Raw genomic sequence first — 22,665 nt, forward strand, 5'->3', positions numbered from 1 at the left:
TCGGCCTTGGTTTCCTGGTTAATACACCGAATAGAATAAACGGACCTGAATAAAGCATAAAAAGCCCAAAAGTAATCTTAAAAAAAAGGAAGGAAGAAAAGGCCACGGTCAGCAGTTGACAGAAAATAATCTGGGCAAAACAGTCGATGTGAGCCAGAGAAGTTTAACATCAAAGAATCCTGTCATGTTATTGTGGCATGCAGGCACACACGGCCCCTCAGGCTCCCTCCTAGCAAAACCAAACCATTTTGAGCTGCATAAATAATGTTGTGATTGAATAGTTGTAATTAAAATATTTCCCTGTCCCAAAGCCCACTGGGTCTGCAGCAACGTAAACACACTTCCTTGCGTTTGCCAGTTCGCCAGAACTTCACCCTGCAGAGGGGGGTTATCGATTCCCAATATGAGTAGCCTGTTATGCACGTACCCGTAACGAGGAACAGCTCAGCAGTCAAGATAATGATCTACTGTGCACATAATTACCACATTTCGAACACGCGTGATAACAAACAATTCATATTATTAGTAATAACACGACAACCCCCGCTGCTGTGGCAGATGAAAGGTTTGCGTTTATAATCCTGTTGGCTCCTGGGGGACAGTTAAGGGCTCAAGGATCCGTCCTTGAAGTGCCAGCAGTCCATCCGGTCCGTCCGCAGACAGGAAACACATTACGGAACAACAGTTACTATCGGAAGGATGTGGCGCGTGCATGCAGCCCACTTGCCCGCGCGCCGTGGTTCATGCGCACGGCCCCATTAAATATCCTGGCCCTGGGCCCTTGACTACAGTTGCGACGTGGACTTTGATGTAGCTGTCATCTTGCAGTCACGATCGAAGAGCTTTTGTTTGCATTGTGGGTCACGTATTGTATTATTGTCTTATTGATCCCATTAACCAAGATGGCGCGGCTCTCACGCAGGCTGCCTTCTTGTGTAGTCCCAGAGCACTGTGCGTTTTAAAAAGAAATGTTATTTTTGTACATATTAGCCTTCTCGAGCTTTGTCTGCAATGATTAAGTATGACCGCAGTTTACTGCTGAACATTGGATTGCACTGTACTCATCGAGTATTGGACCGGTTTGCCACCGATTCCTGGCCTGCCGAAACCCGTCGAGACAAGGCCTCATTACACATTTATATTACATGCGTATTAATTGAGCCCTGTGAGGAAATTCAGGTGTCGTAGCAACAACAGCAGTAAGGAGCAACGCGAAAAAACTATATGAAAAAATATATATTTTGGTGTTGCCTCAATCATACAGGTTGATTATTTTATTCGCGCTGAGGTCTTGCTAGGTAAGAGTAGAGAGATAAGAATACAATTATTATTATTATTATCATTAAATTAGCGACTTAGCGACCAGATATCTGCACTTGGTCTGACTGAGTTAAACGTGGTGTAAGTGATAATGTATTTTAAAACGAAACGTTTATTGTTAAAAGGTTAAAGCTCTATATTCCAGTAATCATTGTATTGTTTGTTCAGAGGTCTCCCCATCTCTCCAGCTCTTACATTTTCAGGTGGGTTACAACTTTCATCCAATCAGGAGGTAGAACCCCACAAAGATCATTATCAGCTTGTGTTCCAGTTCCAATTTTGTCTGCTAATTTATTTTGTTTCATAACTTACAATTTCACTTGTTTATCCTACAGGGTATGCTGTATGGTATCCCGATCTGAAAATGCATTTTCTGTTCACTAAAGAGCTGGAGACACGGGGTGACCCATGTTACAGAACAAACACTCTATAGAAATTGTATTACTATCACTTACATCACCTTTAACGGATATATCCTATGAATAAATATAGGTATAAACGTCCAGTCTATCACCAGAAAGTGAACATATGCGTGAAAATATATATCGCCAATGAATATTATGAATAGCTAACGTACACACTATCAACAGTGAATATGTGACTGATGTTTGTTCAGTGTCAGCAGGCCTTCAACAGTACGGTATCTGGGTACACTAAGGTATCGCTGCTGTCGGGTATATTCTAACCTTTTCAGCTTTTTCATAAATTATACTCTACACTGTAGAGTCTACAGCATCACACAAAAGTATCAAAAGTAGCAGATGGACAAGCTCGAAATGTGGCACGAAGCGATGCGTTTTGAGCTTGTAGATCTGCTGATTTTATTTGCTATTTTTGAATCCTGAAAAGAAACAGTTTTGGACATAATAATAATGATAAACTCTATTTGTATAGTACCTTTCATGACATGAAATGCAACTCAAAGTGCTTTACAGAGCAAGAATACAATCACAGAAAAAGTACAAATAACTTAACAATCAAGCAAAAAAGAAAAGCAAAAACATAAAACAACATTAAATAATAGCAAAAAAGGCAGTGAATCGGGCAAAACAGTGAGGACATGAATAACTAATAATTTAAAAATCAACTAAAAGCAAGAGTGAAGAAATAGGTCTTGAGCTGTGCTTTAAAGCTATCCACAGAGGCAGTCTGTCTTAGGTGTAATGGAAGTTTATTCCAAGCCGTCGGCCCGTGTTTTTTATGTCATTGTAGGCACTACAATGACATAATAATGTGGTTTCCACCCGACAGAGATGATATAAGAATATAGTATAATGTAATGAGTGATTCCTATTAACCATGGATGTATTTGTGAATTTAAAGTTGATCTCACAACAATTATCCTCATCAGGCATCTGTCATGATTCTGAAAATCATTTACCAAGCAGTTTGTCTGTCACAAAGTTGAAGAATTGAGAGGAACACTAGTGAACAGAATCTACATAATCTTCGCTGTCTGGTGAGTGCTGTCTCTACCGGGCTCAGTATTAATATCTACAAATCAGGGAGAAGTCTTCTTTTCAATTTCAAACACATTTCTCTCTAATAGAGTGATAAAGGATGGGTGGTATGGGTGGGTCCCACCACTCGGACCAGAGAGTCCCCTATCGGATTACCGGCCAGCAGGACCATTTTGTTAAATGTCATTCCCCTACTCTCTCCGCATTTACTGTCCGTCTCCATTGTCACTGTCAGTTTTTACCCCTATTGAGACTACCTCCCATAAGTTATTTTCATTCAACATGACACACACTAGAGGTGTCTTTTATTATAATCTTCATACAGAAGGTAACAAAGTGGCTGAACCACTTGAACCCTATTTTAAACTTGACTAAATGGTGTCACACAGCAAAAAATATCCACTCCACAAGCTCACAGCCTTAAGGTTTCGAAAAAGCACAAAAAAAAGAAAGAAGATAGGGGCGCCTTCAGTCTGCCTGTCTGTCTGTCATACGTAAAAAGCATGGATCTGTCTATTATGTTGCTATTCATTGTGTCCCTTTCTAATCAGCAGAGGGGAATGGGGTATCCTGCTTAGTATGCCCCCCCCCCCCCTCCCGAGGGTCTGTCAAACAGCCGGGAGGCATGGCCACTGTCATTCTGTTTATGTGACCTTTCACCTGCCAGGAGGAAACAGGACATTGGTGCGGGTGGTGTGTTTGTAGAAGATAACTGCCGGTCCATCCTCGCAGTTAAAGTGTCAGGGATGGATGCCTCATGCATTCACCACTTCCACTCCAGGTGCACACAACCACTCACCCACTGTCACCCCTGCTGGACAAGTTCAGTGGTTCAACCTTATTTTTTAGTTTTTTTTTTTCATTTCAAGGACCCCCTTAACTCTGAGTCACAGACACGGAAGGGTCCAATTAGAACCCGCTCACGCAGGGCAGGACTTCATTGAGGCCACAAAGGCCCATGGACGCTGTGGCCCCTCAGTTTCACCTTCTGCCCTTATATGCCCTGAGGCCTTGATGCCCCATCCAGTCCCAGCTGATTTCACTGTTTTCTACCCTTTCCTGGCAATATCGTTTCCAGTGTCTTTTGTGTCTTATCAAATGAATCCACTGCTTAGTCTAGGGCTGAGCATGTATGTGAAATAAACACCTTATTTAATTATTACTTTTTATGTATTCAAAAGGAAAAAAAATCATTTAAAAAAGAAGAAATTCATCCACTTAAAATCTGTGTTTTATTTGATGGGCTTCCTGTCCAGGCAATTGGCTTTTGTGCCCTCAAAAAACTTACAACAGCAAAAGCCAAGTGGCCTTGTCCTAAAATGATGACATTCCAGGCCTGCCCTCAAGGAACCCTGAGGGTCCCTGGACCTCACTTTGAGAACCACCGGACTAGTTAACCACTTGCAACCTGACGAACATATTTTGGCCATGTCATTATGGTGATTTTCAAAATATATTTAGACGCGTTGTGAGCTTGTAGGTCGGCTATTTTCGCTACTTTTTAAATTGGGCAAAAGTGGTTAAATGACTATGTTTCCCTGAATATGATGGAATGCTTGATTCTTTCCACTCAGGATACTTCAGAGTGAAAGAGTCACAAAAGGGACAAAGATTTGGGAGGCAAATGTTTAAGGTGATTACCTTTATTATGTTCATGTTTTTCAATAACATTTGGCTTTTTACCATACAACAGGCAATCTCTAAATTGCACTTTAAAACCGGTAACCATCGGAAACCGTTACGCCATCAACTGCAGCAGTGACATCAATTTTAAATGTATTGCATAGTAGATAGAAATAAATAAAGATTACATTTCTTTTCATACTTTTACCATTTTAGGATCCATAGACACAGTAAAGTAATGTACAGCCGATGTGTATGGTAATGTTGAAGTATTTAACTGTAAATAACAAAACATTAACGCAATTCCGCCATAATGGTCAATTCATCATTTACATCTATTAAACAAAAGGTGATTGGTGAACGATTGGAGACATAGGCACAACAACCAAATTAATTATAAAGTGCTATAAAAATCATTTGTGGTGTTACCACTTTAAAAGAGTTTTACAACAAAAGGTGTCTTAAGTATTCATACAGCAATAGAAACTATAATATCACTTACCTCTTCCAGACATTGTTATATTACATAACATACTATGGCAATGTGCACAGAAGGCATAATTTCTCCATTTGAACCTAATGGAATATTTTTTTTAAAAGGTATAAACAGTAACGCAAAATCAGCTTTAAAAAAGTTAAGCCTCTCTCTGTCACTCTTGCCTTACTATCAGATATAACTCAGATCTGTCATTATTGAAATAGTTGGCCTCAGGGGCGCAACAGTTAATCAAACTAATCAATATTATGAAAATAATTGATTTTGTGTAAAAAAAATAAATAAAATAATAGTAGATATTTATTTTTATATATTCTTTTTTTTTTATAATGACTGAGTCCGATTGCAGCCTTCAGTCCATTTATGCTACTGCATTTAAGCCCTTTATGCCCTATAGTGAAAATAGCCAATCTACATGCTCATGTATTGCGATGTGTTTTGAGCTTGTAGATAAGGTATTTTTGCCATTTTTGAACATTTCATACCCCACAATTGATTATTTTGTATAACCAATTAACTGTTGCAGCCCTATTAGAATGATAACAATATTGGTTCTCAGGGTGTCCAAAGTGTGGATACACTATGAGCACAAGTTAACAGTAAAATATAAATACCCAATATTTTGAATATAGGAAAATATGCCAAGCAGCAGTGGTGTGATAAAATATGTCTTGTCAAGGCAATAAGAACATAGAACTCTAACTCTATCATCAAAAACACAGATATTTTTTAACAGGAGTCTTTGGTCAATAACTACACCTATATCAAACCTTTAATTGGCAGCACCCGTCTTAAACGTAATTCATACTTCATGGTATGACGGTGATGCTTGTGTTTTATCTTTTTAATTAATAAAACCACATCTTGTTTTGTATTTATTGTTTGTTTAAAATCAGTTATTTTCGGTGAGCAACAGCATCGTAGGATGACGCCGTACTGAGACTTTAGCCTACTGGCTCTCAAACATTTTCATGTCAAGGACCCCCCACATTAATATGTATTTATCCGTGGACCCCCCATCTGAAAATAGTTTGGGCTAGGGTCGGGAGGGACTCCCATCACAGAAGATTTGTCAAGATCTCTCGACATTTTTCCAAAAACAGCCGATCTACACAGCTCCCAACATGTCGCGTTGTGAGCTTGTAGATCGGCTGTCTTTGAATAGCCGGAAAACAAAACGTGTTCAAGAAATGTTCCTCATTTAGCTGGGGACCCCTTGGGACCCCCCCCACCCCCCTTTCAAGGACCCCTGGGGGTCCCCCAGATAACCCCACTTTGATAACCAGTGCTCTCTTATCCAGACAGAGCGACAGCGGGGTAATGGATGAGCTGCAGAGGCTGCGGTCGCTGGTTGTCGTCACTGATACAGGGGCTGAAGAAGGGGAAGGCTTTGCCCCGCGGGCCGCTGGTGAAGGCGTAGAGCAGGCTCATGTCGTCAGCGTTGTAGAAGCACACCCTCCTCTCCTCGCAGTCCAGGAACACCCCGACCCTCTGGGGGGCGCTGCTGACCTGCAGCCGGGTCCAGGGCTGGGTTCCGGCGGAGTACTCGTCTCCGCTCCGCAGCCTCAGCGTCCAGTAGCCCGTCTCCGGGCTCAGCTTGATGCGCGCCTGCCGGTCCACGTCCTCGGACGCCACGCCCACGTCCCACTTGGATTTGGAGCCCACCCCGACCTAAGGGGTGCAACAGTTAAATCGCACTTAAATCAATGTAATCGATTATGAAAAATAATCAATAATTGTATAAAGAAATCAATCCCTATTTTGGAAATGAAATTATGAAGTTTAAAAAATATATATATATAGAGAGAGAAAATAGAAGATCTACAAGCTCACAATGCATTGCGATATGACGGGTTGTGATCTTGTAGATCTGCTCTTTTCACTATCTTTGCACGACACCGTTGTGTGATGAAGTATAAAATAGGGCTTAAAGGGACTCTTTGTGTCTCCTACCAGAACCGCTGCCGGTTATCAAATTATTGGCTTAGGAATGCAACAAAAACGAAAAAATCTCCATGGGATGACTAATCGATAGGAAAAAAAAGTAATTTTGGGGGTGAACTATCCCTTCAAGTAATCAATGCGTTGAAAATATAAATGTTTTTTTTTAATTGATCTGCATTTGCACCATTACCATGTGCACGGAACACCGAAGCCGTTTTTTCCCTTTCCCCAAATGTCAGCTGTTTATTAGCGTTTTTGTGTTCGCTGGCTCCCGGGTTGCCAAATCATGTGCGTGAAACAAGCGTGGGTGCTCACATCGCCCGACGGGTATGGTCTAGTGGTTAATAATGGACTGTTGCTGCAGCCCTGCTCCCCTACCTCCCAGTAGTGGCGTCCGGACTGGTAGCCCTGGGCGGCCAGGAGGTTGACACACTGCAGGAAGCGCTTGGGGTTGCGCTTGTAGCAGATCATGCTGTCGCTCTCCACCGCCATGGTCCTGTCCCTGGAGATGTAGACGCTGGGGTGGGCCGTGTCCACGTCAAACATCAGCGGAGCGGGGCCTGGACGAGGGTGGGGCGGACAAAATGCGTCAAATTGTGACAATTGCACATTATTGTATTATTCCACTCAACCTATGCATGTTATTATATTTGCTGAATGTATGTAACATGATTGAAGCCGTCAGAAATATAAACATTTCCTATTCACATGAGCAGTAATGGGTCTGATTGCGGGGATAATGGAATCAGTGGAGCCACCCGAGGTCACAAATAGAGGGTGTGGTACACGGGAAGGGGGTTCAACCAAACCTGTGTGCCAGGGTGAACGGGTGGAAAGCGGAGATCTCCGAGGTGCCAGTTTATACAGTTTAAGTAACAAAGATTATACAGTAAACGTAACAGTTAAACTGCAGCCAACAATAAAGAACATTCGAGCCCAGCGGAGGGAGGAACCTACCGTTGCTGCCGTGGGACTCGAGCGCTGCGGTGTTGTGAACGAGACGCCGGTGTTGGAGTCGGGAGGAGCCGAGGCCGGTGAGACAAAACCAAGCAGTTCTTTTTGGATTACAAATTACAGGGGTACCCCGAACCTTAGATTATTTTGGGCCGCTTCGTGCGTTAGAGACTTTTTCGTTTCGTTTGGATAAAGGAACTTTACGTTCGCGGGAGCGCGGTAAGAAGAGGACGATCGCTTGGGAATTGTTTGGGTTGGGAGGGGCTTGTGAAATAATTATTGATTGGTGATTTGTTTGTTTATTTCTTTTCTTTGTTAGGGACAGAGGTAGGGACAGAAGTCAATTTAAATCCCAAAGGGTATTATTTATTTGCCATTTTTCTGTGTCAATTGTTATTTGTGTGGTTTAAATACAAAGCAACTAAGTTAAACACCTGCCGATCCTGTTGTTTTTCCTGTTAGTTAGCGGTTAACCTTTCAGAGATAAAGGCCGATTGTTACAAAATGACAAAAGGCGGGCAATCAAAAAGAGTTTCTGAATTGAAAAGGCATGTCTCATTTTAATATAAGTGACTTTCAGTGATCTTTGTGCAACAATGATGAACAATTTGTTATTTCAATATTACATATCGTCCCTGTCGGTGGAATCTTTCCAAAACTGTTACTTTTTAGGAAATGGAAACCTGTGTTCCAAATGGACCCAATGCAGTTATTATTTAGTCACAAACTCTTGCTATTCCTTTTCATTGGTTAAATATAAATAAAACCCGCAGACAGAATTAACACCTTTTCCCTTTCAAAGTATTTTCAAAACAGACACGCTGTGAGCTTGTAGATCGACTAGTTTCGCTACTACGAAGTAGGGCAAAGTTGAAATATGGAGATACAAGGTTTCTGCCCGACTTTGAGGATATACAAAATGATCTGGTAATAGTAGAGCTGTCACGAATCACGACCATCACATTTTTGTTGACGATTAATTCCCATACAAATAATTGCTATTTGACAATTTAATTGTGTTTTTGGCATTGAACATTGGAGCATATAATTAAGAATTCCGTTTTGGTTTTTAGGCTTTGTGCACAAACATTGCAGAGGGCCAGATATGACAAATAAATACAAAGACATTACTGACATTGACAGGTACCAAGTACCAACAATCAAAATAAATAATGTATGTGGTCAAAATAGGATATATGTAAAGAGATGATGTACAACTTAGTCACCAAGAAAGAAATATGATAGCCTTTGCATCCCTTTTGGCTAGGCGTCTGATACTGCTTAAATGGAAAGAAAAACTCCCACCAACTTTCAAATCATGGGTTAATGATGTTATGCATCATTTGACTTTGAAGAAAATTCGCTACTCCACAAGGGGGTGTGCTCTGAAATTTTACACCATCTGGCAACCCTTTTTAACATATATAGAGAGACTGAATGCTGCTGACATTAATGACCCATAAATTGACCCCACTGAATTTGTTTTTGTATTATATTTTTTGTGTATTATTTTTTTCTCAAATTCATTTAAAATCTTTCTTTAACACATTCCATGCCAGACGTTAATCTCATAATGTACTCACCAGTGCCAACGTGTTGTTGTTTTTTTGTTTTTTTCACGTCGCCATAGACCTTGTTAAAATCCTTAAGATTGAGCTGTGCACTGTCTGTTTACATCGGCGACTTCTCACTGAATCTACCAGTGAAAACCACGTGTCAAACGGAGCTCCATGGTTGTAGTTAGAGCGGATTACGCTAAACAGTGATATGCGAGGAGAAAAAACTACAGGAAGAGAATTGAGTTTCAGTTTCGTCATTAGAACGAGGGCCGACGTGATCGGCAAAACCGGATCCCAAATAATTCTGTTTCCGGTCTTCAAACCGGAACCGGAAATGGATAAAAAAAATCCGAAAGTGCACCTGGGGGGGGATCTACGCGAACCGGCGGTTCGCGTAGATCTACGCGATTGGCACGCTGTGGCTTTAAATAGGTCCGGGTAGATCTACGCGATTGGCATTCAATGTGTTAATAATATATATATTCTACTGTGTATACTTTATTAATTTTTTTGACTTGTTTTAATTTTTCATTGCAATTGTGTCTTATTTGTTTGTATTGTCCTTTGTTTTAATGGTACAATGAGATACCAGGGTTGTGGCTCTTTCGGAGCGGGAACTTTGGGGGGGTGGGAGGGGTAACATACATTCACTGTTTTTGTATAACCTTTATTATAGACCTGTATGTGAAAATATAAAATAAAAAAAAACCTTGAACAAAAAAAAAAATATATAGGATATATGTAAAAATTGTATAGTTTCACACATTTTAAATAGCGGAAATAGCAGATCTACAAGCTCACAACGCGTTGCATCTAGCTCATAGATCCGCTATTCCCGCTATTTTTGAAGACATTTGAAAATGTCCGAAATGTTTACAACACATGGAAAAGATTATGACGATTATGCAAAAATAATTGCGATTATCTCAAATAGTTGCGATCAGAAGATGATGTAATATGACCTGGTTTCAGAGAGCTGAACATCTTCCTCCAGGTGATGTACTGCAGTGGAGCCATGTATTTGTTGCTGAACGCGTGGATGTCCAGCTCCGGTGCTGCACTGACCTGCACACAGGGTCTGATGAGAAAGCAAACACATTTACCTTTACACATGGCTCATTTATTCTCAGCACAATATGGCACTGCCTGGACATAGTACTATGTAAATGGAAATGTAAACAAATACGCGTGTGACAGGTTGACAGCTATATTGAAGTGAACGACACTCACCTTAGCTGTGGGAGCTAGAAAGAGAGGAAGAGGAAAAAGAAGAAGAGCTGAGACAAAATAATGCAAAAGCAAAAGAGAAATGCACAAACAAACAACTCTAACCTTGATCACATCAAAACCAATTAGACATCACCTCTTGTTTTACATTTGATTTACAGGTGTGTTCTGTATATTCAATAAGTAATAAGTAGAGCCGCACACTATACTGTATCTCCCTTTGCCAACCTTTTATTGCATAGTTACTAGGGCTGTTAAATTAATATTCGAATTACGAATATTCCTCGAATATGGGGGTTTACAAGATATATGTATATTCGAATATGAAAGTTAATATCAGAATTTTTGTTCATGTTTATTTGACAGGAACAATACAAAAAACAATGTATTATTGGATCAGAGCACTTGATACATTGTTTTTGGTATTGTTCCTGTCAAATAAACATTAAATTAACTCTTTGACTGCGGACGACGCGATAACGCGTCAAGTGCTACTTTGTCCAGTTGGCCGTCGACGCGTTCGACGCGCTGGACGCGCGTTCATTGTTTAATCTCTGATTGCGCTATGCTGCTTAATATTCAATGTTATTCTCGAGTTCCACTTACTTCACGGACATCTGCATCCGGTTTCATGACCTGGATTCCGTTTCCGGTTTTTGATTCTTTTCCCCAGTCATTTTCGTCCAAAATAGGTAAATAAACGGTCTTTCACACGGTATGACGGACAAACGGACAGTTTCTCTTCTATAATCTATGGTCTGGGTGACGATCAGTCATCGCTGTCGTGTATCACATCGTAATTTTGGCGATCAAAACAATCTGGGAGGACGTCACATCCGTTTTCATGTTTTTCCCTGTCTAATCTATCAAGAAGGGTGAGAGAGAGCCAACGACCTGATCAAGCAGTCATGTGCTGCTCTCTAGTGGCGGATTTGTGCTGGGTCTTTATATTATGTGCCCTTAAATTATTTTCATGAGAAAAATTCAAAATATAAAAATAAAAAAACACAAAAATTGCTGGCACTGGGGGAGTACTTTATGAAAATACTCTGGCAGTCAAAGAGTTAAATAATAATAATAATAATAATATTCAAATATATTTGAATATCTGCACATTTTTCAGACCAATATTCGAATATCATTTCTGAGGAAAGTTACCAGCCCTAATAGTTACAGAGAGTGATGTTGAGCCCATGCTCTTCTTCGACAACCTCTGAGGGTCCTTTCAGACGGCAAGCGGCCAACGCGCCTATGTAATTCACTTTCAATGAGAGGCGGGCGATTATTTGGGACTCGCGGAGAAGTTGAGGGGCGGTGAGGCGAGCGGCCGCGGTCCCGCGAAACTTTCGCTCGCGTGCTCGTTTGTGTACGCGCGCGCGGGCGGCAAGAGCTGGATTGTGGTGGGCTTTTGTTTTCCCCGCACCGCGCAGGAGGACAAAACATCAATGATCGCGGCGCGATCCCCGCTGATCCCAGCGGTAACGCCTGCGTGGACCGCTTACCGTCTGTCACGACCTTTACTCTTTGATCTCAGTTCACTTTGGGGCCAGTACCTGCCTTTAAGAGGTAGGATGTGCACTACTACTCTTTGATCCAGTGTTCTCTATATTCTAAAGGCTCATTTACAGGTAAAGTTGGATTCAACGCAGAAGGCTTATGCAACGAAGTGTAATTCGCCCTATGTTTGACTATCAACACCCAAGGCTTGTAAAACAGGAAGTTTTAGGATAAACTTGTGATGATGGTGAGTCATCTCTCAAAGAGATCTACGAGTAGAGCTCAGCTCACCTCGGCCAGTACGCTGGTATCAGTGGCCGCGTCGGCCTGCTGAAGGAGTCTTATGTTTTCTTCCAGCTCCGCCACAGCCTCCTTGCTGGCCTCCAGGTGGCGCTGGAGCTGCTCCAAGGCCTCCTCCTGCTCTCTCCTCAGCTGCTCCTGCACGCAGGCCTCCTCCTCGTGGAGAGTCTGCCGCAGAGCGTTGAATTCCCCCTGGACGCGCGCCTGCAGCTCCGCTCCGGCTCTCTGAGGCAAAAAGGGACACATGTGGCTCTTTTTCGACCACAGGAACTAAGCAAACCGTGCTGTGCAACGTATTTAACCCATTAAGACCTGAGGCCGATTCTTACTAATGTCTTCTAAATCCTAACAGTTTTCTGAAAAACGTATGTTTCTATATCAGTGGTTCTCGAACTTTTTCATGTCAAGGACCCCCAAAATGATATGTATTTGGCCGCCGAACCCCATCTCAAAATATTTTGTTCCAGGGACCCCCAGAAGTAAAGATTTGAGTTAAAAGTTTTCACTTTAAAATAATATAAATATATTAATACAGTGGGTTAACAGGTTCTGGGTTTGTTTCCATAAGCTACAGTACGGCTCCGTTTCAGATAAGGTTCTCAGAACCTAATTTGGGTCCTGCTCAGGAGGTGGTGCTAAATTGTACTTTAAAGTCCACCCCCACCCCTCAAAAAAAAAAAGCTAAAATAGCAGATCTACAAGCTCACAGCATTGCGACTCGTTGCGACACGTTTTGAGCTTTGCATCACAGAGCTGCAGGGGGCTTCAAACAGAGCCGTTCAAATCTGCTCAGCACTAGGGCTGGGCAATTAACCGAAAACATAATGAAAGTTCGAAACCAACATTTCGAACTTACTGAAAGGATTAGTCTGATTAACCACCTACCCTGTATTATACTTGTCGTACAATGGTACAATGGCGTGCAAATATAGCGAAAATTGCAGATTTACAAGCTCAGCTTGTAATCTGCTATTTTCACTTTTTCCTAAAATCATTCATTAATCGTAATCGAAAAATCGAGGCAAAAAAGTGAAATAACCGTGATATTGATTTGAAGTCGCATGGCCCAGCCCTACTCTGCAGTCTGCACTGATGAAACTTCAAACAGAGCTGTTCAAATGGAGGTGCAGTATGACCCGACCTGTAGGTCACATAATCCAATAAACCACATGAACCAATAAAGTTGATTCCAATAAAGATTGATTCTGATTCTGATAATCTTATCGTCCCCAGTTCAATTCCGGCTTGGTGACATGTGTGTTGCATGTCTCTCCCCCGCTCTGCCCTTGTGCAATTTCCTGTCTCGCTACAATGTCCTTTTGAAATAAAAAGAAACGAGAAAACTTCCTGAAAATGATCTTCAAGAGCAGTTAAAAAGAAATAAGATGCATTTATCTTATTTAAACTGCAGTAAAGCAAAAAATTATAATGATGATAATAATAATAATGGCAACCCAAACGAAAACTTGGTGTGATCAAAAACATAATAAATATTTGCAATGTTATGCAACTCTAAGGTAGGTGTAAATGTATGTGTGTGTGTGAGTGTATAAAATATCTAAGAAGAAAGGGAATCTACCGGCGCGCCACAGCCTAATACGGCCAGTCCGGTGCGTCACAGTAGCAGGGACAACAACAGTTGCAGAGGAGATTAACAGCATACACCATATCTCTGGCATAACTTGGGCACCATCCGACCGATCAACTTCAAACTTGCCGTGTGTGTCACAGATGACCCGCAAACCCCGGGATGCGTTGTGCTGAGAGGGAATTCGGTTGGACCGGCGGTTGTCCAGACCAGAAGCCAAAATGTCTGTATCTGTCAATGTGTGTCTGTGTTGTGCCGTGTCAGGCATCGGTTTCCCTGATTGGCAAACCCAACCCATCGACTTCACGGATCAGTAAAGCTTTGTGTCACGTTTGTGCCGCTGTTGTAGTTAGAAGATTTTGTTTTATACCCATAGATGGTATAGATATAGCCTGTGCTGGCATCATAAACTAGCCTCGGAGTACTATGATAATGGGTACTGCACTGGATCCCCTGACAACAGGTACAACAAGTTCTCTGACAACAAGTACGGGTATTGCATAATCAGTCCCGATTAGGGTGGCCATTTGTCCGGACGGATAGTTTGGTTTTTGACCCTGCTGTCCTCCGTCCAGTGCAACCTCTGGCCGGACGCATAATTGTCCGGCATTTGTGAGAGTGATTACAGTGTAAATGTGTCATTGATTATATTTACATATCTCTGCAAATCTCCCGTTTCATTGGTATAGAATATCAGCTGGCAGCCAGCCTATTGCCGCGTGCATGCATTTAATTTTGTGCTCACTCCCAACTGTCACTCACACTGAAAGCTCCTCCCACGCTTGTTTACATGTGTGCCGTGTCGGATTAAACTGACGCCAAGTACTGTAGTTGTAACACAGATAATCTGTGGTAGATTTGCCCAAACATGCCGGAACGGAAAATTTCATTTAGTGAACAATGGAACAAGAAAAATTAGTTCATAAAGAGTAGAATTGAAGAGTATCGTGCACTTTGCATTGTGTGCAACGGACATGGTTGATGTCACTAACGAAGGGAAAGGTACATAGAACGCCAACGGCATGCTTTGACTGACAGGCAATGACTCAATCTGAGAACTGCAGGTAGGCCTATATCAACCCTCTCGTGTCCTTTCCACCCAGTCGGATCCCCAATTGAGAACAAAATAACAGCAGCTGAGCTATCCAGTACCCACGAGTCTCCCCTTCTCTTCCCCTTTCTCTACGTTTTATTATTTCTGATATGCCAGTCCTTACCAGAGTGTGGATTAGATGTAAATTAGGACAATTTGTTGAATTGCATTCAACAAAAACCCAAGAAAAAGACAATCGAAACATGTTAAGAAAAATATTATAAAATACAATAATTCATGAAGTGTCTTTGGTTCCCTACACTATATTCAACAAGAAATGACAAAGTCATAATATACCCGCTTGCGGCAGGCTATTTTTGCCCCAATCTGCAGCACAAAATGTAAAAGTTGAAGTTGCTTGTAAATGTAGGTAGTTGCTTGTTATTTGTTATTATGTTGTTGTGAGCTTGTAGATCGGCTATTGCCAAGTCGTCTATTATCAAATAGCCGATGCATATAGGTTTAAAGTGCTCATGTGTAGCCTAATAGTCACTTAAGTCTTTGGGCTTGTTTTCATTGACCTGGTTGCTTATTTTTCTCTCAAAATCTGGCAACCGTGTCATTGTTTAGACCAACGAAGAAGAAAATGGCGGAAGTGATCCTCTTTTCCAAGGCCCGTGTGAAAGACAGTATTATGTTGAGAAAATATAAAGTCATTACAGCACCATAACATGGTTAATACATTTTATTGTGGGATGTACAATACATGAAAATTACGAGAGTAATAACGCGAATTGCGTCGATAACTAATGGGGAGCGGACATTAGCGCGCTTGGCTAAAAACAGTTAGTTAGTAACATCATACAAGCTAACTATTAGCCAAATTTGGCTAGCGCTCGGAGGACTGCATAGTCCCATAGCTTGGGAGGACGAGGCCACCCGTTCAGAGTATGGGAAAGTATCCCATTGGCTTAAACGACAGCCAATGACGCAAATCTGTCGAACAAATCTGTCGAATGCAAATGAATCTGTCGAATGCAAATTTGTCGAATGATGAGTCGTAGGTCTGCCTCTTCATAGACCCGCAGCTTTCGCTAAGCGGGTAAAAATAGCCAATCTACATGCTATGAGCTTGTAGATTGTAGTGTAATATTACAAACCTGGAAAAATCTAGGGGTCTATGTGGGTCCCTGGCACAAAATATTTTGAGAAGGGGGTCCGCGGCTAAATACATATCAATTTGGGGGTCCCACACAGTGTGCCCGGAAAAGTGTCCTCCTTTCTGAGGTCCTGCTGGTGGCCACCCTAGTCCCTGACTTAACTTATCACCGAACTGTACACAAAACAAGTTGGTTTCTAATTCAGCAAGCTTATAGAATGTACATTCATGACTGGTAATGTACTGTAGCTAGTAACGCTCTAAATACAAACTTGCTACTGCTAACAAACGCGCTACTCTGCCACAAAACTGGCAGGAATGCATCAGTGATGGCACAACCCAGTCCAAATAAAGAAAAAAGTACTTACAGTCTGCATCTGCTGTATAAGAACATTGTGCTTCGCAGATATGAAAAGCAAACAGAGTGACTTGCAGTACTACATCTGCAAACACCACCCAACTATGCACATAGGCATATTGCAGCCATTAGGAGCGATATGTGAATTCTTATCTGTTAAGTGCTGCGCTCGCCAGGGATTGGTGGAGGAGTGTACCTTTATGGCGTCCATCTTGTCTTTGTCCCGGCGGATCACGTTCATGAAGTCCTCCCTCTTCAGCCGATGGCTCTCCAGTGAATCCTTCATTTGTTTCTGATGACAAAAACACGAAGATTCTAAAATCACCATTTAAAGATTGTATTTGCCACATGCTCTCATACATGTATGTGCAGTGAAATGTTCGGTGTGACAGACTCTGACAAACTGTGCAAACAATGTCCAACGTGATAGTATACAAGGTATAATTCAGCAATAAAAGTTATACTACATGTAAGATACTAAGTAATATGTGATATACTTGCCCTGATGAAGACCAGTTGCTGGTCGAAACATGCTGGCTTTTAAAACTTTTTGTAAACATGATTAAAGTACCTTGATTTGACGCCCTCTCCTCTTTTTCATGTTTTGGTTCCCATTGATCCTAGAAGCACCAATCTACGTTTTTAACTCATTAGAGTGATGTATGGAATTTGGAATTGCACCTTCTGTGGGTTGAAGATGAAGTTGTCTCTGTGTACAGTATGTCTGTCTGTCTGTCTGTCTGTCTTCTATGCACGCCTGTTTAATGAAACTTTCCACAGGCTGTGTGTTGATTGGGGGTGGTTACATGGTAACACTTTTGGAAATGTTTTATCCTTTAATATTTAACTTTTTTAAATGATTTCTTTATACTGGAAGTCATAGTTAAAAACAGCTGACACCATAGAGTACTGATGTCATTCAGTAGGCTGGCCTCCAAGCGCTTTATGTCTGTTTCACTCACACAATGTCCGGAGCCCTGATAGCTGATAGTATAACTATATATCAGTTATAAGTCAGTTACTACTGGGCTAAGGCCCTCTCATAATAGCAATGCACTCGTAAGAGAATTTATCGGAGACAATGAAACTAGAAGCAAATTGGTAAACATTGATTTGCACTTGGATCCTTACTGTTGATAAGCCATATTGCCCCTCATTTAAAGTCATATCAAAAGGGAGAGGAGGCTGACCTTTGGTCCAAGCCATTCTAAAGAGCAAGTTGTGATAAGTAGAGTCACAATGAGCCTGTTTGAGCAATTTCACACTTCTGATATCATCCATTCTGGACTCTGACCAAAATAACAACTGCATTACTTTTTTCACTCAAAAGCTCATCTGACACTCTTCGTTATTATGATAACCACTATCAACCTGACATGCCTATTTTGGGAATGTCATTACACGCGAGTCGCGACACTTTTCAAAACTTCACAATTAGCGAATCTACAAGCTCAATAGCTGATCTACAAGCTCAGAAGGCATCGCGATGCGACACATTGTAAGCTTGTAGAGTAGACTGGCCATTTTTGCTGCCATTGTATGATGAACTATACTGTATAGATTAGGGTTATGGCCCCCTGTAAGCGGTCTGCCAAGTGCCAACTTCACATAATGATATTATTACCATTGCTGTAATTAACATTTTATGTGTATCTGACACATGAACAAAGTTGCTGAAATAATAAACCTGAGCCTAATACTTTTAACTTTTCGTCCGCTTCCTTGTTCTGAGAAAACAGCGTGCTTCCATACACTGCCTATGGAGAGCAATGATTCGTTGCAACTGGAGGCAGAGACAGCAAAAAGTGGTGCAAAACAAGTTGAGAGAAGTTCAACTTTTTCCACTGAGGTTGGTGGTCGAGACAAGGCGGCAACCAATGAGAAGCAGGCTGTGGTCTGCTCTGAATTAGATGTAAACGCGAAGGTGAGGTGGATGTTTCAGATGTTTTGGAGTGGACACATCCATTTAACGGAAAAACACTAAACATTTAACGGCAAACCACTGCCGCTGTTGGCGCAAATTCGGCCTAAGACGCTTGTAAACAAGACCAGAGGATAGATAGACCTCCTATTGATCCCTTTGGGGAGATTCAGTCGTCATGGCAGTACCGCAGTTATGAAACACAGATACAACTAGGGGTAAAAAAAAAAGAATAAACTTGGATGAGGAATACAGTAGGGTAGGGATAACGTTTCCAGTTCCTTAGCGATTCCCTCTTAACGGTCCCATTCTTTAACGGTTCCCTTTAACGATTGCTATAGGGCGTTACAAATGGACCATTACAGGTCTGTAACACTGAGACATACAGGTCTGTAACTCAGAGTGTACAAATGGAACCAAATGGACCCTTATCCGGGTTCCCAACCCTAGAATGAAGCACCAGAGAACCAAGAGGACACGTGAACACCCACCTGTAGGTTCTTGACGTAGCTCTCGGACGTGCTGGCCCTGACCTTGTCCACCATGGCCGACACCAGGTAGTTGGTCTGGAACTGCTTGCTGCTGAACTCCTTGCGGCACTGCGGGCAGCTCACGGGCCCGTGCGCCCCTCTCCAGTAGCGCGAGATGCAGGCCTTGCAGAAGTGGTGCATGCACGCCAGCATCACGGGCTCCCTGAACAGGTCGCAGCAGATGGCGCACGTCAGGTCCTCGCGCAGGCTGCTGCCCTTTTGGCTCGGGGGCGCGGAGGCGGCGGCGGCAGAAGCCATGATGTCGCGGGGGCCCAAAGTCCGGGGTCTTTCCTCGACACTGATGAAGCGAATGTTTAGAGAGAGATTAGTCTAGATCAGTGGTTTTCAACCCTTTTCATATCAAGGTCCATTATTTATTCGGCATTTGAGCCACGGAACCACTGTTTGATGAGATTTAGACTCTCAGACCCAAGACTATTTTGTTATCGTTGGATACGATTTTGTCCACAATTCCATGCTGTATTGATGTCGGTAACATAGGAGATAACAGTCAAACGTTGATCAAAATAACAATTAATCTACATTCTCTAATTGTGTAGACTTCTTGTAAATTAAGTTATGCAGATGTTAACAATAATCCCAACTCTCCATCATTTACCTGGGGACCACCTGGAACCCCCTCAAGGACCACTGGTTGAGAACCACTGGTCTAGCTGGAAAGAGTGGTCCTCCACGTGCATAGGGTGGATTTTATTTTTGAAGTGTGTATTTTAAGATTCTGCCAGGTACCATGCTAGAAATGTGACACACAGGGTTCATTTTAACCCTTCCTTACACCTGTCCCGGACACACGAATTGGGGGGTGGGATAGAAAATAGCATAACTTTTGAAGTCAGACAGTCTAATGTTTCCTCAACATTGATGAATTGAAAGAGACAGTGTTGGCAGAGACAGGAGAAGAATTGCCCAGTCAGCTGACATGGCTGAGCAAACAGCTATTTGAACAACACACAGCAACTTCCTGTTGTTGACTAAATTAGATTATACTAGGCAAAGTTCTCGCTTATTTCTGAATAGACACTTTTAAGACTAGTACTGATAGCAAGTGCAAGTAATACTTTTTTTATATTTTTTACTGTCCGTCTGTACTTCACTTGAGTATTTGTATTTTCGGATACTTGGGAGACTTTCACTCCACCACATTTCAAAGACAAATATTGTACTTTTGACTACTTTTGACACATTTTTGTAAGGGAAAAAGAACAATATGAATTAACCACTTGAGCTCTGTTTCAAATATAGTGGAAATAGCCGATCTACAAGCTGAAAATGTGAGATAAGCTTGTAGATCAGCTATTTTTCACGATTATTTTGGAAAATGTAATATCTATTTCAATAGCGCATTGCATTGACTCTAAAAAGAAAATGTACTTTGTAATTTGCACTTTTGAATAAGCACGTACATTTGAACACTTGAAAAAAAAAGCAAGTATACTCCAGTACTTTAAGTCAAGTATAACATATTTTCCTGAGCGATTAACTTTCACTTGCAGCTAGTTGAGTAACATTTGACCAGGAGTCTCTACAGTCTACAGTATACTTTAACTAAAGAACTGGGGTTCAGGTACTTTGTCCACCACTATAATAAATACTACCAGTGGTGGAAAGTAACTAAGTACATGTACTCAAGTACTGTACTTAAGTACAAATCTGAGGAATCTTTACTTTACTGGACCTTTACTTCTACTCCACTACATCTCAGAGACAAATATTGTACTTTTACTCCACTATAATTATTTGAAAACTTTAGTTACTAGTTACTTTGTAACCACCTACATTTTTCGGCCATTTGAATATAGCAGAGCTACAAGCTCACGATCATGTGACACATTGTGAGCTTGTAGATCTGCCATTTTCAAAAGATGTCTTTGAAAATTACATTCTGCAAAAATGTAGTACTTTTTCCACCACTGAATACTACAATAACTTGTTGGGTGATCACTGGTCAACAAAAAAAGCTATGATAATAACTATAATGCTCCTTTTCTGAGGGGGTTAATGTTAATCAGCTTGTGGGGGGTAAGGGGGGGGTGTCTGTCAAGTGACAGACCACGAGACATTATAATCTTATAAAAGTAACTTCTCCTACTGTCACGTTTTTTAGGAACATTTCTATAGTTTCGCTTCCATGCAAAACCCAGTCCAGTCATGATGACAGATCTATACTTCGTCGTACGTAGGACGGCGGCGGTGTCGCGCGGCCCCCAAAAGATAGCAAATCTACAAGCTCACAACCCAACACATCCGCGACAAGTTGTGAGCTTGTAGATCTGCTTTTTTGCCCCCTTTTTTTTGCATCGCTGCCTGCCTGCCTTGCTGCTGTCTGACAGCGTTTTTTTTTATTACATTTTTTTACGTGAAAAGGTGAATATACAATTAATGAACTAATGAACGCATTAATTGAACTTACGTTGTGTGTTGCCGTTGGCCGAGGTGTGTGTTTTTAGGGCCCAGAATGGCGACACTTCAAAGTTTCTGACCACCTGCTTTGTTTTGGTGCTGCTTTCTTGTCGGTCCCGGAACAGGACAAGGAACACTGTGTACAGACTACAGTCCTCAGCCCCATAGCCCGGAGGGACGCTGCCGCTGTGATTGGCTGAATTGTGGTTGCCTAGAAACAGATCAAGCCATTGACCTGAACAGAAGAATTTTGATTTGATTTGAATAATGTAAAATGACTTTAAGTCATACTTTTTTAAAGTATTTTTTTTTTAATTTCGTAGTAACAAGTGTGCCAATATATGGAGTTAAAACAACATAATACAGTCTATCTGACTGACAACATAGAAACAAGCCCTCAGACCTTTTTAATAATAATAATAATAATAATAATAATAATAATAATAGCTCAGATTTATAGCCTATAGCCTATATTTTCTAAGTACTCAAAGTTGCTTTACATAAAGGGTTTGTGTTAACTTATCCTCTTAGCTTCATTGTATAATCGTACCGCTGTACTTTTTGCAAACTGTTAATAAAGTATTCAATCAACCAATCAAAACAGACAACAAGGCAAAACAACATTTTACCTCAAAATGTAAGTGCATTTTAACAGTGAGTGACACGGGAGGTTTAACACACGTCCGGCAACCGAGCCAATCTCATCGTGACCGTCCCTCTGGAACATGGGATTTATACACGGCCCCTGGGTCCCATTAAAAACTCTTTTTAAATCACTTCTGCTTTCTGTCAGGGAGGTGGCTCTTTATCATTTATGATCTTTAGTTATATTATGTGAATTATGTAACAAAATGCCTGGACTCATCTTTTTCTTTTTACATTTCTTGAGATTTATCATGATGGGACTTTTGAATTAGCTATAGGTGGCATATAATGCAGGACCTGAGAGTACAGTGGACTTTAATCATTCACAACTTTTCTCTGCCTCGCCAATCAATGTATCAAATCTGGTATAGGCGACCTGCCAGATGTGAGTGCATCATGTGGTGATTGCATGTAGTTGTATGGCACAAATATCAAATGCCATGGGGGCAGTAAGGCCATCAATTAAAACAGTTTTTAGTTGATTTTAAGATCATGGAAATAATTCATGTAAGGGTTAGGATAATAAACATTATAATACAAAGCATGACTATCATCGGGAGTAAAGCTGTTTATTTCATGAATTGTGTAATGTATTACAATCTCCTGAGCCAAAAGGTTCATACATGCTGA

General features: G+C 41.3%; 1 protein-coding gene across 1 annotated transcript; it reads right to left on the bottom strand.

Moving 5' to 3' along the window:
- Window positions 1-4,344: 4,344 nt before the first annotated feature.
- Window positions 4,345-21,510, bottom strand: trim105 (tripartite motif containing 105). Its single transcript, XM_080416381.1, has 8 exons — window positions 21,401-21,510; window positions 18,931-19,267; window positions 16,715-16,810; window positions 12,372-12,605; window positions 10,587-10,600; window positions 10,319-10,434; window positions 7,222-7,403; window positions 4,345-6,570 (listed from the first exon to the last, which is right to left on the bottom strand). The coding sequence occupies exons 2-8, from the start codon at window positions 19,225-19,227 to the stop codon at window positions 6,193-6,195; spliced, it is 1,317 nt and encodes a 438-aa protein (XP_080272507.1). The 5' UTR covers window positions 19,228-19,267; window positions 21,401-21,510; the 3' UTR covers window positions 4,345-6,192.
- Window positions 21,511-22,665: the final 1,155 nt, after the last annotated feature.

Source organism: Gymnoscopelus braueri (genome assembly GCF_963280865.1).
Source record: "Gymnoscopelus braueri genome assembly, chromosome: 20".
Lineage (NCBI taxonomy): Eukaryota > Metazoa > Chordata > Actinopteri > Myctophiformes > Myctophidae > Gymnoscopelus > Gymnoscopelus braueri.

What these genes read in the sequence shown, in the direction of transcription:
- trim105 (XM_080416381.1), bottom strand. Translation starts at nt 19,227, where the DNA reads ATGGCTTCTGCCGCCGCCGCCTCCGCGCCCCCGAGCCAAAAGGGCAGC. An exon ending in ACAAGATGGACGCCATAAAG is followed by an intron (nt 12,606 to 16,714) that starts GTACACTCCTCC and finishes TTTTTGCCTCAG; the next exon opens with AGAGCCGGAGCGGAGCTGCA. An exon ending in CCGGACGCCACTACTGGGAG is followed by an intron (nt 6,571 to 7,221) that starts GTAGGGGAGCAG and finishes TGCACCCCTTAG; the next exon opens with GTCGGGGTGGGCTCCAAATC.